The sequence below is a fragment of the Trachypithecus francoisi genome, unplaced genomic scaffold (assembly GCF_009764315.1).
Source record: "Trachypithecus francoisi isolate TF-2019V2 unplaced genomic scaffold, Tfra_2.0 Lachesis_group0, whole genome shotgun sequence".
Taxonomy (NCBI): domain Eukaryota; kingdom Metazoa; phylum Chordata; class Mammalia; order Primates; family Cercopithecidae; genus Trachypithecus; species Trachypithecus francoisi.
In genome coordinates, this window is record NW_022681453.1 from 135,321,816 (window position 1) to 135,339,779 (window position 17,964).

At 42.2% G+C, this 17,964-nt stretch overlaps 1 protein-coding gene across 4 annotated transcripts in view; it reads left to right on the forward strand.

The window, feature by feature from the left end:
• Window positions 1–17,964, forward strand: part of CTDSPL (CTD small phosphatase like) — a 121,080-nt gene that overhangs the window by 78,985 nt on the left and 24,131 nt on the right. For 2 of the 4 annotated variants that reach the window (XM_033212033.1, XM_033212032.1), the window contains exons 2-3: window positions 4,990–5,144; window positions 14,827–14,859. In XM_033212033.1, coding sequence (XP_033067924.1) covers window positions 4,990–5,144; window positions 14,827–14,859 — 188 coding nt within the window. Of the gene's footprint in view, window positions 1–3,491; window positions 3,661–4,989; window positions 5,145–14,826; window positions 14,860–17,964 lie in introns of those variants that run through there. The other 2 variants (XM_033212031.1, XM_033212030.1) reach the window with 2 other exon arrangements.

Genomic DNA, 17,964 nt, shown 5'->3' on the forward strand with positions numbered 1-17,964 from the left:
AGAGCTCACTGGGACACGCAACCCCTCCCTTTTCCTTCCCCATGTCTATGTCTACTTTTTAGAGCAATTGATTAGAATCACTTCCTGAGATTTTTCTAGTTTTGCTTTCTGAATTACAGTTTATGTAACCAAGATCTGTTATAGTGAGTTGTTTCTCCTAGTTGTCAGATATCAGAGAAAAAAATGTATGCCCGCAGAATCCAGCCTTTGATCCAATGTTCCTGGAGAACCCCCCTCATTTATGAAGCAAAAGCTTTTACGAGACTATAATAATAAAAGCTAAAATGTCTAGACCGGGTGTGGTGGCTCACAACTGTAATTCCAGCACTTTGGGAGGCCAAGGCAAGCAGATCACTTGAGCTCAGGAGTTCGAGACCTGCCTGAGCAGCATGACAAGACCCTGTCTCTACTAAATAGAAAAATTGGCTGGGTATAGTAGTAGTCCCAGCTTCTTAGGAGACTGAGGTGGGAGGATGTCTTGAGCCCTGGAGGTAAAGGTTGCAGTGAGTCAAGATTGCACCACTGTACTCCAGCCTGGGTGACAGAGTGAGACCCTGTCTTTAAAAAACAAACAAAAATTATGGAGTGCTTGTTCTATGTTAGACACTGTTGTAATAACTCATTTAATTCTCACAACAGACCCATAAGATGGATATTTATTATCCTCATTTTATAGATAAACTGAGGCACAAAGAAATCACACAACTTGCCCAGGTCCTGTGCTATTGCTGGTTGAGCCACATTTTGCACCTAGGCAAGTTGGCATCGGAACCCACACTCCTAACCACCACACATTCTTGTAACTTGATGGGCTTTACCTGTCATGTCAAGACATGTTGAGATGCAAAATCAACAGCAGAAAGACAAGTCAAAAAGCAACTGTAGTGGTCCAGGGACAAAATGATGAGGACCTGAGTCAGGATAGGGCAGGGACAAGGAGTTGGTAAGGACACATTTAAGAATCGATTAGGATGTCAGAACCAACAGCTTAATGAGGGAGAAGGACAGATGTCTAGCTTAGGATATTGGTACCCTGAGTGAAGAGGGGAGTGGTGAGCCCCATTTAGATATGCCAAGTCAGAGGCATCCAGAGGAGATGTCCAGCAGACAGGTGGATGAACTGGCCCGGCCCAAAGGCACAACTCGGTCATACATGCATTCATTTGGGAGTTTGGTGGCTAAAGAAAAAAACGATCTCCACAGGGAGGTTGGCAAAGGCTTCCTGGGTGAGGTTGGCTTTGAGCCAGGCTCTGAAAAGCAGGATGCTCTGAGAAGTGGGGAAATGGGGGGAGGAGGAGTGGGAGAAGGGATGTCAGTGTGATGAGGAGTCTACCATGGAGGAAGCTAGGGAGTCAGGTGGGCAGGTGCTGGGTTTGGATAGGGGAGGTTATCAGGGAAAAGTGACAGAAAGCTTTGGAATGACTTTTGATGACTTCCTCCTCCTAAGTCTGATTTTTTAAAATGAAAATCGTTATGGAATATTTTAAACTGATGTTCATAGTTGCTACTCCCTCCTTTGCTCTTCCAAAGTAATTTCTTAAAACTAGTGTTATGGGGAGATGTATGCATTCAGCTATCTTTAATATCCTAAAAGACCTTGTTCTTGGATACCTGGGCCACCAGGAGACCTTATCAGTGGAAACATGTAAAGGGGGCAAGGGAGGAAAGGTGGTGAGAGGTAAAGTCTTGATCAAAGCAGAGAAACAGCAAGACCCCTTTTGTGTGTACAAGGAGGGTGAGTGGTGGAGCATGGATGCCAGATGAGAAAGCCAGCAGGAGCCTTCTACCGGGCAAAGGACACTTCTTTGGTACCTTCTTTTCACATGGGCCTCCTCTGGTTTTGAGTTTAGTGGATATATTCAGTCTTGTTGATATCATAGACCAGGAGTGGCTGTGGGCTGTGGCAGTAGCCACATTGCTTCTGCAAGGCTGAGAACACTGCTGTTGCCTGGTTTGTCTCACGGGCTTGGAGTGTAGAAGCATAGGAATTAGGCTAACGGTTGAGAATTAGAAGAAGGATATGATTTAGAAATAGCACAAAGTTGCCGAAAGAGAGTTTAACAAGACTGTTTACTTCCTCCCCCCCATTATTAGAGCAGTACATAATTACCAGAAAACATTTGGAAAATGTGGAAGAAATGTAAACACTTATGGTCCGACAATTAATTACTGTTAACTTTTTGACATATTTCTTGCAAATGTTTTCTTAATTATAATCTTTTTTAGTTTGCTTTGCTTAGTTATGATCAAATCAGATATACAAGAATATATATTAACTTTTTCATCTAATGTTCTAACGTCAACATTTGTCCATCAAACTGAATTTTTATTTCATGTGTCGACCAAAACTCCCTTACCAGTTTATGAGCAAGTCAAGGATCTTCTGGATGATAGCTGGGGGAGAGAAGCAGCAACTGGGGCTGGAAGGCAGTAGGGTCATTAGTCCAGAGCACCCACGTCTGGAGCCCTATTGAGGAAGAAGTGAATGCTGAGTGTGGGTGAGGCCAGTGCTGGTCCTGAGGAAATCCTTCCATTTACCCTTCCCACCTCTCCTGATTTTGAGAGTTCTAGACCAATCCAAGAGTGATTAGAAAATTAGCCTCCGAGCCTCCAAGAAGTTCCTGCAGGCCCTAGAACTAACCTTATTTGAAAGGAAGAATCCTGGAACCTCCCACACCTATGAAAATGAGACCACTTTAACTGCTGCACTCTTTATACAGAGAAGGAAAGACCTGGGTAAGCTGCCTTTCCCTGTCTGGAGGCACGATGGCCTCCCAGGTGCTCGGATAACTAATTTACTGACTCTGTTAGCTGTGTGTACCTTCTGTAGAGTAAGTAAGCGTGTGGTAGAAATTATGAGTAGTGTACTGGTTCCAGGTTTATGATTTTGTTAGTATGTAAGTTCATTTGTTAATTAGTTGGCTAGTTAGTTGTGGGGAAGATTCATGTCATCCAAGGATGAAAATAGGACCTGGAAAGGTGCTTTCTGCAGACTGCTCAGTTTCTCTGAGACATGAACAGATAGCTTGTTTACTTGCAGAGGAATGTGCTATCAGCTAGGGAAAAGATTTTTTTTCTTCCCCTGACTAACTTTTCTGAGTGTGGGATAAAAATTAAGACATTCAGAGTAACAATGAAATGGTTTAACGTATCATTTATATTAAATACAAGTTTATTGCAATGCTTTTCTCTCCCTATTTGGCGTGTTCCACCTTCTTAATCTAACCTAAATTGTTTCAAGATTGTATTCAGCATGGCACATGGGGAAATCACACAGTTTGGAAACAGGCCCACTTGGGTTTGAATCTGGCAAAGGAATCAACACAATCCTGCTGTATTTTCTCAATAGTTGTATATTCTCAGCAGTAAGATGGAAGCAGTAACACCTATCTCCTTAGGAGTATGCAAGATGAGGTTTGTGAACTATTGGGACCTACAGCGTTGGCCCTTGGTGAACAGTGGTTATTATCTCTTCCCACACTACCACTTAGGAAGCCCACATGCCTGGCAGTCCCAATGGCCTGGTCTGGCCTGACCTGCCCTTGAAATGAGATGCCTGAAATGTGATGGCTGGTGCTCTATGCATGCACCTAAGGATGCTTGAGGAAGATAAAAACAGCCAGCTTTCTCAGAGATTTATGGTTCTGAAGTTCATCTTTAGTAAGTGCTGATCTTAAATTCATACTCACTGGGCCATTTGCCCAAACCCAGGGTAGAAACCATTCATATCTGTGGAGTTGCTGGAAGAATAGCTTTTCAGTCCCTTTTCAGAATTTCCATCTGAATGCACTTAGTTTTGCTGCTGGCAGAAGAGTACCCCCAAACATTCAGCAAAGGTTTTGTGATCTCTTGGGAGGAAAGGTGTTACACAAATCACTCCTAAGTGCACAAAAAGAGGAATTGTGCCAGAATTGCTTTTTGGGAGAAGAGATAAGCTCCAACAGTTGTCATGTGGACTTAAATCATTTCCTGCACTGGCAATTTTCCCATTAACCCTAAGCATGGTCCCTTGCCTGCGGCCTCTTCTCAGAGCACCACTGACCCACCTAGGCATGGCATGTGGTGGGACAGTCCCGGCTGCATTCCCAGGCAAATACTCCTGCCCCTCGAAGTTGTGAGCCCTCCCCTGAGGGATGTTTTTCATCTATACTAATTTTCACCTTTTATTCCTGACTTGTGGCAGCTTGTCGTGAGCCTTAGAAAAACAGAAAGGATGTGTCACTCCCTCCAGTGTCTTAGTTCAGGACAGGCCAGGGCACAGTATTGCCCTGGATCTCATGAAGATGGGCTTTGCCCTGGCTGGCCCTACTGGGGCAGGAACACGTGTTCTCCATCCAACATCTCCTGCTGTTTATGTTTTTTAAGTGAAATGGAAGCCTTCCGCCCTAAGCTCTGTGGATCCAGGCCCTCACCAACTTCTGGACAAACTCTTGGCGAGTTTAAGCAGGCGGTTCTTTTGTGCCTTTACATATCTTATTTCTTAACCCACGAAGTTAAGTCATTTCCATAGTGAGCGGGGGATGTCCAAGAACCTAGATTCAAAGTGATTTTTTATTGGTATCCATAATGGAGAGATGCTTCCCAGAGAGTGTCAAGTCTGATTTGTGCCTGAAAGGATGTTTATTTTGAAGTAGTGCTTGGTGCAGGGTGGGAATACTTCATCTGCTGAGTTCAGGAATGCAGATGGGGACTGACCCTGAGGGTGAGTCAGTTAATAAGCAAGCAGCCCCTGCTGGGCTGAGGTCAGAGGGATCCTGTCCAACCAGAGGGATTGGACTCCATCGACTAGCTGGCTCCTGGGATTCTCACATTGGATTCACAGTTCTTTAGAGTAACTTCCAGGAGCCCCTCATCTTCTCCTCCTGAGCTGGCCCTCAGGGCAGGAATCTGGGGTCTGGGGGGGCAACTGCACACTCAGATTTTTGCATTATATTACAACTATCAGTACATGCTGCAGTTGGCCACAGTGTGCTCTGTTTTTGTTTCCAGCTTCCCAGTGCAACGTCAGCTTAAAGAAGCAGAGGAGCCGCAGCATCCTTAGCTCCTTCTTCTGCTGCTTCCGTGATTACAATGTGGAGGCCCCTCCACCCAACAGCCCCAGTGTGCTTTCGCCACTGGTGGAGGAGAATGGTGGACTTCAGAAGGTCAGTACTGGCGAGGAACTGTGCACTCCATAAAACTGCAGCAGCGGCATATCTGGCCCTTCCTTGATGAATATTCTTAATAAGAATATGCAGAGCCGAGCGCGATGGCTCACGCCTGTAATCTCAGCACTTTGGGAGGCTGAGACAGGTAGATTCCCTGAGGTCAGGAGTTCGAGACCAGCCTGGCCAACATAGTGAAACCCCGTCTCTACTAAAAATACAAAAAATTAGCTGGGCTTGGTGGCAGGCGCCTGTAATCCCAGCTACTAGGGAGGCTGAGGCAGGAGAATCGCTTGAACCTGGGAGGCGGAGGTTGCAGTGAGCCAACATCGTGCCATTGCACTGTAGCCTGGGCAACAAGAGCAAAACTATGTCTCAAAAACAAAAAACAAAAAGAAAAGAATATGTGATAGTATGTGTACAGCCATTTACTTAAAGATTTGAAATTACCAAGAAAAGTAACCTTTTTTGATAAAGGGTATCTCATTTAGCAACTAAAGATCATATTTGATGGGAGTTACGGGAGTCACTTCACATTTTTATAACATTCTCTCTTGGGAAGTTGAATGCATGAAACAGTTAAACAACCAGTAGCAGACTCACAAATAGATAAAAAGAGAAACAGACATAGAGAAGAGCTAACAATAAAATAATTGAGTTTAACTACCTTGTTTAATAATAAGCATGTTATATATTCTTTCGTATGTATCAAATAAAATATGTCAGATTGTCACAATAGGTCAAAAACCAAAGTCTACCAACATGCTGTCTAACAAACGCATCTGAAACAAAGTTACTCAGAACAGTTAAAAGTATAAGGATGAGGCCAGGCATGGTGACTCATGCCTGTAATCCCAGCACTTTGGGAGGCCAAGGCAGGCAGATCACCTGAGGTCAGGAGTTTGAGACCAGCCTGGCCAACATGGCGAAACCCCTTCTCTAGAAAAAATACAAAACTTAGCTGGGCATGGTGGTGGGCACCTGTAATCCCAGCTACTTGGGAGGCTGAGGCTGGAGAATCACTTGAACCTGGGAGACAGAGATTGCAGTGAGCCAAAATCACGCCACTGTACTCCAGCTGAGTGACAAGAGTGAAACTCCATCCCCCCCCCCAAAAAAAGTATAAGGAATAAGGATGAGCAAAGAGACCTCATACAAGTATAAATTAAAGAAAATAAGGGTTATAATATTAATCTCAGTCAAAATGGAATTTCAGGGAAAAAATCACTGAAAGAAGATTATTCATCATGAAGATAGTTGACATTTGAGGACACAAAAGTCATAAAGCTTTATATTCCAAATAACATGAGCAAAGGACACAAACAGGTAATTCACAAAATAAGAAATACAGATGGTTCAGTCTTGTTGATATCATAGACCAGGAGTGGCTGTGGGCTGTGACAGTAGCCACATTGCTTCTGCAAGACTGAGAACACTGCTGTTGCCTGATTTGTCTCACAGGCTTGGAGTGTAGAAGCATAGGAATTAGGCTGAAGGTTTTCATATGGTCAAACATATGAAAAAATAAGAATGTTGCACATATAAATACATGAAAAATATTTTACTTGTTTAGTAATCGAAGAAACACAAACTAAATAATGAGATACCATTTTCCAGCTTTCAACTTATTAAAGATATTTTTAAACACAATATTTGGTTGTAGCATGGAGTGGTAGGAGGGAGGATAGAGAATGTAAATAAGTTGCTGCTAACAATGTTACTTGATGACACCTTTCTGGAGGAAAATTTGGCAATATGATCTTAAAGCCTTAAAAATATCCCTATTTGTTGTGCAGGCAGTTACCCTTTATGGACATAATTATGAATGTGTAAAGATTTAACCATGAGGTCCCACCCAGCATAGATTATAATACCCAAAAATTATAAGCAACCTGATGTTCAACAATAGGCAGTTGGTTAAAAAAAAAACTATAGAATAACTGTGCAATCAAATAGCATACAGCCCTTCAAAATGATATGTCGTAAATATCGCTGATATAAAGAAATGGATAGAGTGTCTCTCTTGTTCTCTCACACACATACACACAAGCATTTATAAGACTAGAAGGACGTATGCTGAAATATGAAGAGGTTATCTCCTATTACTCACACTGGTGGAATTATAGCTAGGATTTTCTCCTTCCCTCTATACTTTCCTCAGTTTTCAGAAAATGAGCTTAAATTACTTTTATGATTTAAAAAATTATTTTAAAACCACATATGGATGTATAGAAGGGAATTCTGGGAAGATGACAGCCTGAGCACATGGCTCTGACTGTTAAAATTCCCTCCCAGGATAAACCCAGGTGGGCCTGCTGGTGGAGCCTGGAAAGTGCATTAAGGCCCCCAGTTTCCCTGACACCTTCAGGGTAGAGAGCAGGCACAGGATTTATTCTCTCTGTTACTCAGTAAGAAGCAGGGAACCACCAACAGAGGAAAATGCTTACATCTCCCTGAGTCCTTGGACAAACACTCGAATGTATAGTCCCATGAGGTCCACTAGCCAGAAGGAGCTGGCGGATCGCCTTAGAAAGGGCTCACACTGCCCACACAATGTGTGTGGTCCTTTGAGGGGCTGCCCTGGTGAGCTGGATTGCTTCCAGTGCTTTTGCCTTGGAGGAGCCAGTAGTATAGGGGCTTTCTTCATCTCTGAGGTTTGTTAACTTGGGCTCTGCTGGGCCATGAAAACAGCATTCCTTGCTGGGCCTTGCAGTACTCACTCATTTGCCACTTCCCAGAGAGCCTCATAGACTGACCTGCACAGACACTAAGAGAACCCACAACCTGGTGCAAGCAAAGAAAAATGCAGCCTCCACTGAGAAAGTCCAAGTTGAAAAAACTGTGATGAGACTCCCACTGCGGTAAAACTAATGGAAGAGATGGAAGAGAACTTTAACGGACAACTCAGGAATGAATTATGAGTACAAAAGTAACATTTGGAATTTAAAAACTCATGATTTCTAAATATAAAAATTCAGTAAATAAACAGAAGGAGAATGGTCACTGCTGGGAACTGAATTCGTGTTCTGGAAAGGCAAGTGGAAGACGAAATATCTTACAATTCAGACCAGAAACACAGAGATGGTAATTGTGAGAGGGGACAGCAGGCATCTAGGAGATGGAACATGCAAATGTTAAGAGTTCCAGAAAGAGAAAAAGTAGTAGAAGAAAATTTTCTTGAGCTAAAAACAAAGCTTGAATCTGTGGATTGAAGGAGCTTACCAAGTCGGCAGCAGGATTAGTAGAGGAGCGCATGCCTAGATGTATCTGTTGAAATTCTGAAGTTTAAGGACAAAGAGAAAGTCTTACAAGATACTAGAATAAGTTACTTTCAAGGAAAACAGTTATATTAGTATCAGACTTCTCATCAGCAACACTAAAAGCCAGAAGACTATGAAAAAATATTTATAGGCTACTGAGGGAAAAAAATGGAAACCAAAAATTTTGTATGTGACCAAGATATCATTTATCTGTTGAGACAAAAGCTTCTTAGATATGTAATGATTCAGAGAGGAAACAAAACATAAAAATCTGGGTGAGATTGATACTCAGTTATGATATAATTGTTAAAAATGTTAGAAATAGGCTGGATGCAGTGGCTAATTCCCATAATCCCAGCACTTTGGGAGGCCGAGGTGGGTGGATCACGAGGTCGGGAGATCGAGACCATCCTGGCTAACACAGTGAAACCCCATCTCTACTAAAAAATACAAAAAATTAGCCTGGCCTGGTGGCGGGTGCCTGTAGTCCCAGCTACTTGGGAGGCTGAGGCAGGAGAATGGCATGAACACAGGAAGCGGAGCTTGCAGTGAGCCAAGATTGCACCACTGCACTGCAGCCTGGGTGACAGAGCGAGACTCAGTCTCAAAAAAAAAAAAAAAGGGTTAGAAATAAGCTGGGTGCAGTGGCTCATTCCTATAATCCCAGCACTTTGGGAGGCTAAGGCAGAAAGATCACTTCAGCCCAGAAGTTTGAGACCAGCCTGGGCAACATAGGGAAACCCCCATCTCTACAAAATAAATAATAAATAATTAGCTAGATGTGGAGGTGTGCACTTGTAGTCCCAGCTACTCTGGAGGCTGAAGTGGGAGGATTGCTTGCACCCAGGAGGTCGAGGCTGCAGTGAGCCGTGATCGCACCACTGACCTCCAGCCTGGGTGACAGCAAGACCCTGTCTCAAAAAACCCCCAATGTAGAAACAAACATGATTTTTAGGAATAGAACTAATAATAGAACTGTAGCAAGTGGCACAATTAGAAAATAGATCTTTAAAATTCACAGAGGGAGTAAAGGAGAAATAAACAAATTAAACAAGCCATCAAAATTAAGGAAAGGGAAAAAGAACAAATAATAAATAGCAAACATAACATAAAGAATAGGCATAAAACCTAGTTTGATGAACCAGATTCTTCTAACAAAGACCAAGACTACATCAGATTGGTTTGACAAATTCAGCTGTATGATATTTCCAAGAATATGCCTGTCATCAAATAGGAATGATTTTGTCAGTAAGTAAAAGAAAACTGCTGGGCATGGTGGCTAACGCCTATAATACCTGCACTTTGGGAAGCCGAGGCAGGAGAATCACTTGAGGCCTGGAGGTTGAGGCTGCAGTGAGCCTTAATCGCTCCATTGTCCTCCAGCCTGGGTGCCAGAGCAAGATACTGTCTTCAAAGAAAGAAAAAAAGAGAGAGGGAATGAAAGGAGAGAGAGAGAGAGAGAAAGTGTGAAAGAAAGAAAAGAAAAGGAAGAAAGCTGACAAATAATAGCTTAGACAAATAGGGGATTATTTTTCTCACATAAAAAGCCTGGGTTAGGTAGTTACTGGGGTTTAGATTTCTGATGATGCCATCAAGAACATGTTTTTCTGTCTTTCTGCTCCCCTATCCTTTGTGTGTTTGCCTTCATCCTCATGCTTGCTATTTATGATCTCAAAGTCACAAGCTTTAGATCTCCTATCCACATTTAAAGGAAAAAGATAGGGAGGGATGGCACTGGCCATGTCTGTCCTTTTATGAAAAGTAAATGCTTTCACAGAAAAACCCAGGAGACTTCTGCTTATGTCTTATTGGCCTGACATAGTGCCTGGCAGATTTCTTTTACTTACTGCCAAAATCATTTCTATCTGATGGCAGATATGTTCTTGGAAACAGCGTACAGTTGAATTAGTCAAATCAGTTGGGTATAGCCATTTGTCACATGGCTATCCAATAGCAACAGGGGAGGAATTTAGCCCAGCATATTCTTGCTCTCAACAAAATCAGGAGAAGGGAAGAATGACTTATGAGTAGATACACTAGTCAGTGTGGGTTTGTTTATGCTTCAGTAACAACCTCAAAACCTCAGAGGCTTAAACAATAAAAGTCTATTTTTCACTCATGCTACTTCTTTATAATGGGTTGGCTGAGGCTGAGCCTTTTGTTCTGTGGCACTATCCAACAGAAATATAATGTGAGTCGCATGTATAATTTAATTTTTTCCAGTAGCCACATTAATGAAAATATTTTTAAAACAAGTGAAATTAATTTTAATAACATGTTATTTAATCACTATATCCGAAATATTCTCTCGATATGTAATCAATAGAAAAAAATATTAGTGAGACAATTTATATTCTTTTTATCTTACTAATCCTTCAAAATCTGATGTGTATTTTACACTTTCAGCACGTCTTAATTTGGACCTGGCACATTTTGTGTGCTCAGTAGCCACATGTGACTAGTAGCTACTGTACTGGACAGTATAACCATCTTATCCTCATTCACATGCCTATACCCCATCTCTTTGCTTCCATGACTGTCACAGCAGGACAAAGGAAATGTGACAAATCACATTGGCTCTTAAAGTTTTCACTCAGAAAACTCAGAAAAACATGCCTCATTTCAGCTGACATTTTATTGGCTAAAGTCAGTCACATGACTGCATTAAGTTCAAGGGGAATGGAAGCGTAATCCTCCCACATATTCAGAAAGAAAATTGGAATTATTTGGTGGACAGTGCTAATGACAATTACAGTAGGTGACAGTTTCTGACATAACATCTAACATACAGATAAAGAAAGGTGGAAAATAAAAAAATGGGCAAAATACACAAAGCAGATCAAACAGAAAGCAAGAGTGGCAATATTAATATCAGATAAAGCAGAATTCAAATTCAAAAGCATTAAACAGGATAAATAGGGGTACTTTATGACAAATGGTCTAATACATGAACCGTATAGTAGCCCATAAACCTTTATATATAAAATCAACAATGCCACCAAAGAAGAAAACTATACATGATGAAAAGCTGTCTTCAAAAAATAAACAGCAAACAACACAGAAAAATCAATGGTAGGTTCTGGCTAATGGAATAAGCCAAGAAAATGAGACAATTGTTATAAACATGGAAAAGATACAAAGTTAGTCTTATTTGCAGATGACATGATTGTTTACATAGAAAACCCAAAAGACTCCACCAAAGTTGGTTCAAATCATAAAAGATTTTGATTTCTCATGTTTATGAGAAATGTGTGTGCTGTTTCTGGATAGAAAGGCTTAAGTTCTTCTGGGACAAAAAATGTCAAAGAAGAACCGAGAAATTTTTAGAAAGAAAATAAGGAAGACAGCTTGGTATCTTTGTAGATGAAATGATATGAGGAAATGGCATGGCAGCCTTGGAAGCTTTCCTGGGGTACTCAGCTGTATCTATCAGGAAATAGAAGCCTTTAAAGGCAGTTCCTCCAGCAGAGCTGAGCTCACTTGGACTTACTGTTCATTATGAACTTCTATTAACATTTGTCAAAATGGCTTTTTAAAGAATTATGTTAACTTTGAGTTAATTTAGTTAATCCAAAGTGGGGTGATACATTATTTCCATAACACTTGACTAGTCAATCCGGGAGACCAGACACCAGAGAAAGAGCCCTGTCAGAGTGGGAGAGTGAATTCCCAGAAGAGGACCCTCTGCCTCTTGCCCCTAGCTTGCTCAGGACATTCGGAACACAAAGCCCGAACCTATTAGATGTGGAAGCAGATTCCAGGCCCATTTCTACTGCTGATTCCTTAAGTATCTGTGCCTCTCGGAATTCAGCATGCCAGAGGAAGAGGGAAGGCTATGGACAGAATGGGACAGATGACCTCTAGGGTTCTATCTACCCTGCATATTTACTTTTGCCCTGGAGAAATGAGGATTTGGAGCCTTTGAGTTTCCAGCTGCTTCTGCAGCAGCAGCTTGGAGTAGCAGCCATTGCCACCATCATAGCCACAACCTGGACCTACAGACCAGAAGCCTCCAGAGGCTGGGAGGAGTCAGCACCCCAATGGCAAAGACCATGGAGGACTTTTAAGGGCAAAGACAGCGTAAAACGGATTGTTGGACACTCACAAATACATGCATACCTCATGCTGTATACACACACATACATACCTGTAAGCTTCTAGGGTAATTTTCAAGCCCAAATATCCTTCTAGATCAGCACTTTTGCTTGCTCATAGTGGACATTTTGTCAGGCCTTTCAGATGCATTGTTGTGATCTCTTGCATTATGGATGTGCTCATCTCATCAAAAGTGTGTTCTGAAGGTGCACCTGTGTGCAGGGGCTGTCTGCACTCTCCTACTAGAGCCGAGCTTCTCAACTTGGGATAATTTGCCCTCCAGGGAACATGTGGCAATGTCTGAAGACAGATTGTCACTAGAGGGGTAGAGAGCATCTGCTGACATCTAGTGAGTAGAGGCCAAGGATGCTGTTAAACATCCTGCAACAAATAGGACATCCCTCACAACAGAGTTACCCAGCCCAGAATGTCACCAGTGCTGAGGTTGAGAAACCCTACTCTGAAGTGGCCCAGCTGGGTATGGCAGCGCATACCTATAGTCCCAGGTACTCAGGAGGCTGAGGCAGAAGGATGTCTTGAGCCAGGATTTTGAGGCCACAGTGAGCCATGATCACACCACTGCACTCCAACCTCAGTGACAAAGCAAGACCCCGTCTGTAAAGTAAAATAAAATAAAAATAAGGAAACCCAAATAGGCTGTGAACTTCTGGTTAAAATCTCCTCCAACAAATACTATGCAGCCGTGAAAAAGAAGAAGTCATGTAATTTGCAGCAACATGGATGGAGCTAGAGGCCATTAATCTAAGCAAACTAATGCAGGAACAGAAAACCAAATACCGCACATTCTCACTTATAAGTGGGAGCTAAACACTGAATACTCATGGACAACAAAGGGAACAACAGACACTGGGGCCTACTTGAGGGTGGAGATTAGGAGGAGGGTGAGGATGAAAAGACTATCTCTTGGGTACAATGCGTATTACCTGGGTGACGAAATAATCTGTGCACTAAACCCCCATTTACCCCATAGGTAAATGACATGCAATTTACCTATATAACAAACCTGCACGTGTACCTCTGAACCTAAAATAAAAGTTTTTTTTAAAGTATGTCCTCCACCAAGTATGTCTGTAGGAGCAGTGACCTACTCTTGAGTCCCAGTATTAGGAATAATATTATTTAAAAGCTTCTTAAATGAATTTATCTGTGCAAGTTCTTGAAAACTTTGATTTATTTGATTGCATTGTCTGTTGGAGAGCAGAATAGCTCTGCCTTGAGTGATGTCAGAAGGAAGCTTACAGTCTTTAAGACAAGCCCAAAATCTGAAAAAGGAAGGAACTGTGGAGATCATCTCAAGAGGAAATGATACTTGCTCTTATACTGCAGAGGTGATGACTAGGGGTTAGAGATAATCAAGAAGTTGCTAAATTGTTCTCAGTGTCAAAGCAGAGCTCAGAAAGGTGCCAGCCAGCTGCCATTGCCAGCCATCAGGTTTGGCCCCTTCATGTGAGACCTCGTTATCACTGTAACCCTCTTAATAAAAATGGACACATATTTTCACAAATTCTTCAGTGTACAAGGCATGAAGCAGTGCATCGCCTTACTAGGCCATCTAAAAAAGAAGAAACAGGAACTGGAAATGCTCAGTGGAAGTAAACTTTTTTATTAGCATTTCTTAACAATGCTATAATGAAGTGTTTCCATCAATTAGGTTTGGAATGGCTGGCATTTGGGGCTGAGGAATAATTGAGGCCTTTCCTTGGGGCCTAGGTTTTCTTAACACTCCCTGTGAATACAGGTTGTATTTTCCTGAAAGGAGAAAGCTGTCCCCTTGTCTGTTGCCTGGGAGGGAACTTCTTGTACCTTGCCTTGTCCCCTCTCCCCAGTCTTCCCCTAGAGGAGCTCCTGGAATGACCAGGAGGTCATTGTAATCTGATGAACACGTCTCCCATTCCCTGCGTATGATACTGACTTAGTCTTTTTAGGGAAAAACTTGCTTAAAAGAAAAAACAAACAGTTATTAGAAGGAATCAAGGATTAAAATAAAGTATGAGTTTTTATTTTTGTTTTTTAATTAAGGATTGAATTCCTGGGAGTAAGGGAGGCACTATTTAAATACACAAAATGGTTGGTGAGCCTCAGAAGCCCAGCCTGGCTTGTTAGCAGAACGGGTGTCTGAGAGACAGAAGGAGCCTCATGCCTTAACTGTGGAAAATTTTCGGATTCCTCCTGTTCATTAAACACCACCAAGGTACAGAGAATGGCAGATCATGCAGCTGCTGTCCTCGAGAGGGCTCTGAAGTTTCTTTTGAGAATATGATCTTCTCTTCAAACCTGACAATGATTTTTTTTTTCTTTTTCCTCAGGGTGACCAGAGGCAGGTCATTCCCATACCAAGTGTATGTATATTTATCTAATTTTATTTATTAAAACAGTCATAAAATCTTGTGGCTTTGGGCCTACTGATATAAAGGATTTTTTTAATGTTATTGCTTATGTTGAGTTTATCATGTGGTGTAAACAGCTCTGTTCTGTTACAAAGAAAACTGAAGCTACATTTTAAACTGTGAGCAGGAAGTTCTCTACAGAGACAGTTTCCTTTCTCAGGAACAGCAAGGCAGCCAGCATCCATTTACCCAATTCTCATTTTCCCTTTCTCTCTGGGAAGGACCTGCAAGCTGAACAAGCTGAGGTTGCTCAGAACCCTCACCCACACCCCACCATCTTAGCCTCAACTCCATAGATTGGCGGGAACATTCTTTTGCCCAGACACAGTTCTTTGCAGCACGTTCAGTCCCAGTGAAACTGGGCTTACCAAGCCCCAGGTCCCAGGTGACCGGACCGTTTCTAACTTATCAGTGGTAGTATGGCTGTAGCTCTGAGATCAGAGAAGTCACCCTAACTATATTCTCTGGAGTTGCAGGACCCATCCCACAGGCCTGCTGTGCTGCAACTCTGCCCAGCTGGGCACTCCCTGAGGCCACCCTCACTTCTGTTGTCAGCCCTGAAATTTGTTCCACCCCAGCAGAGTCCTGCACCAGCCACCCCTCAGCCATCCGCTGTCCCTTCTCTTCCTCCTGTTCTGCCAGCAGAGCCACCCAGCCTGAGGCCAGTCAGCAAGAAGTAAACTGAAGACTGACTCCCAAAAGAAACTTACAGTTGAGATGTCTATATCAAACAAGACCTTTCAAATAGTCTTATGTCCTTAGAGAAGGATTTAGGTTTCAAAATGTGTCTATAAATTTTTTAGTCTGTAAAGATGATCAGATTCAGATTACTTGGTTCAAATCTGTTCATCTCTCTTTCCTTGGAGTTTTTCACATATTTTCTGGGAACATCCAATAGACACAGCAATCTTACATAGAAGGAGTAGATGGATTTCATGCATACAGGTTGACTCCAAAGGCTTTGGTAGTACATGTCACTTACAGATTGCCCAAAAAGTTTACAGTAATTTCATTTTTCTCAAAACTCTAACTCTTGATTGACTAATGAGTTGCAAGAGTCTGTGTAGTGATTCTGACTGCCCATGTGCCTGAGGGTTGGGCTTTGTTGGGAAAACTGGCTTTGATCAAAAAGATTGACCTAGCAACCCAACTTTTTATCCAGAGTTTGAGGGAGATGCCCAGCAGAGTTAATACCAGAAGACTCTTTAACCTTTATACAAAGTAGTTTTTGACATTTTTTTTTTCCTACAAAGGTACCTACATTAAATGATGGCAGGTAGCATCTCTCCTTCCACCTTCAATGGCACTATTACTGTTTTTTCTTAAAGCTAATTGGCAGCCATGTGCAAAGTTAAGTGCAGAACAAAAGCACTTGTCAGTATAAAAACCCCACTGAAGAAACAGACCCTTTTCCCACAAATCTAGACTCAGCCATGTATAGAATTCTGGAATAAGAGAAACAAGAAGAAAATTCCTTATGTAATGGATCCTGGTGATGGATCAATAAACTGCTGACTGTGTCCTACATGTGAGGTGTTGGGTCAGGTCATGTGAACCTATGAACTATCTTGCCCAAAGAAATAGCCGAGCTAAAGGAACTTGCATTTTTGAATGATGACCTCCAGAAAAGTAGTTCCACTAGTGGGCACAGTGTGATTTCCACTGCCTGCTTAGCGTATAGGACTGATCCCAAGTCCATCTGAGGCCAGCTCAGCCCTGGAATCAAGTCTTGGGAGCCCCTGCAAAATTTGCACCTACCTGAAAGGGCTGCAGGTTACATAAGCAGCATGGTCCATCCTGGCTTTTCTGGACCTCGGGGGGACCTGGTCAGTGCTGGGAGCCCTGAGATCTTAGGGTTCCATACATAGAACCAGAAATCTGGGCTTGTGCTGAGCCTCCAAACCAGATCCCACAACCTCCTGAAAGCCTTCTTCAGGCCCTGAAGGTAAAGAATCCTCTAAGCCTGTGGTGACCAGAGCAACTGCAGCTGGGGTCCCCATCTGTGCCTGTCACTTCACCCCTCTTTTTTCATTCGCATGCTGCTCTGTTTATATGTGTAGGTTTGGTCTTTTAATTTTTTGCTAAACAATAATTCAAGCTCGTGGTTAATTATTAAATATTGAAGGATTTGGGATTAACACCTGTGGAAATACATATATACATACCATACATACATGAAGTTGAAAGATTAAAGCAAAAAGAAAATATCTCTCAATGTAGTCCTACTGCCTTCTAGGTAGTACCACTTTTAATATATGTCATTTATCCTTCCAGAAGTTTTCCAAACACAAACATAGTTATATAAATGAAGTTGTGTTGTATTCACCATTCTGCAAATTGCTTGTTACTTTCTAACAAGATGCCTTGAACATCTTTCCAAATATTAGTAGGTATATATCTGCCCCATTGTTTTATATTTAATTGATGGCATTTACTTTGTTTCCACTTCTGTGCTATTACAGATATTTCTCTTAAAAATATCCTCTTTTCTGTGTGCTTATGGACTTGTGTGATAGTTCTTTGTGATCAGTTTCTATTTGTGGAAATGCTAGGTCAAAGGATATAATATTGCAGTATTGGTACATTAAAGCCAAATTGTCCTCCAAAAGCCTATGCTAATTTGCATTCCCATGAAGTATCTATGAGATTGCCTCATACCCTTACTGAAAATGATTATCAAATGTTTCAATCTTTGCTAATCTGAAAGTAAAGAATGGTAGCAGTGGCTCACACCTATAACCCAAGCACTTGGAGAGACCGAGGCAGGCAGATGGCTTCAGCTCAGGAGTTCACAACCAGCCTGGGCAACGTGGTGAAACCCCATCTCTATAAAATATACACAAAATTAACTGGGCATGGCAGCTGGGCGCGGTGGCTCACGCCTGTAATCCCAGCACTTTGGGAGGCCGAGGCGGGTGGATCACCTGAGGTTGGGAGTTCCAGACCCGCCTGACCAATATGGAGAAACCCCGTTTCTACTAAAAATACAAAATTAGCCGGGTGTGGTGGCACATGCCTGTAATCCCAGCTACTTGGAAGGCTGAGGCAGGAGAATTG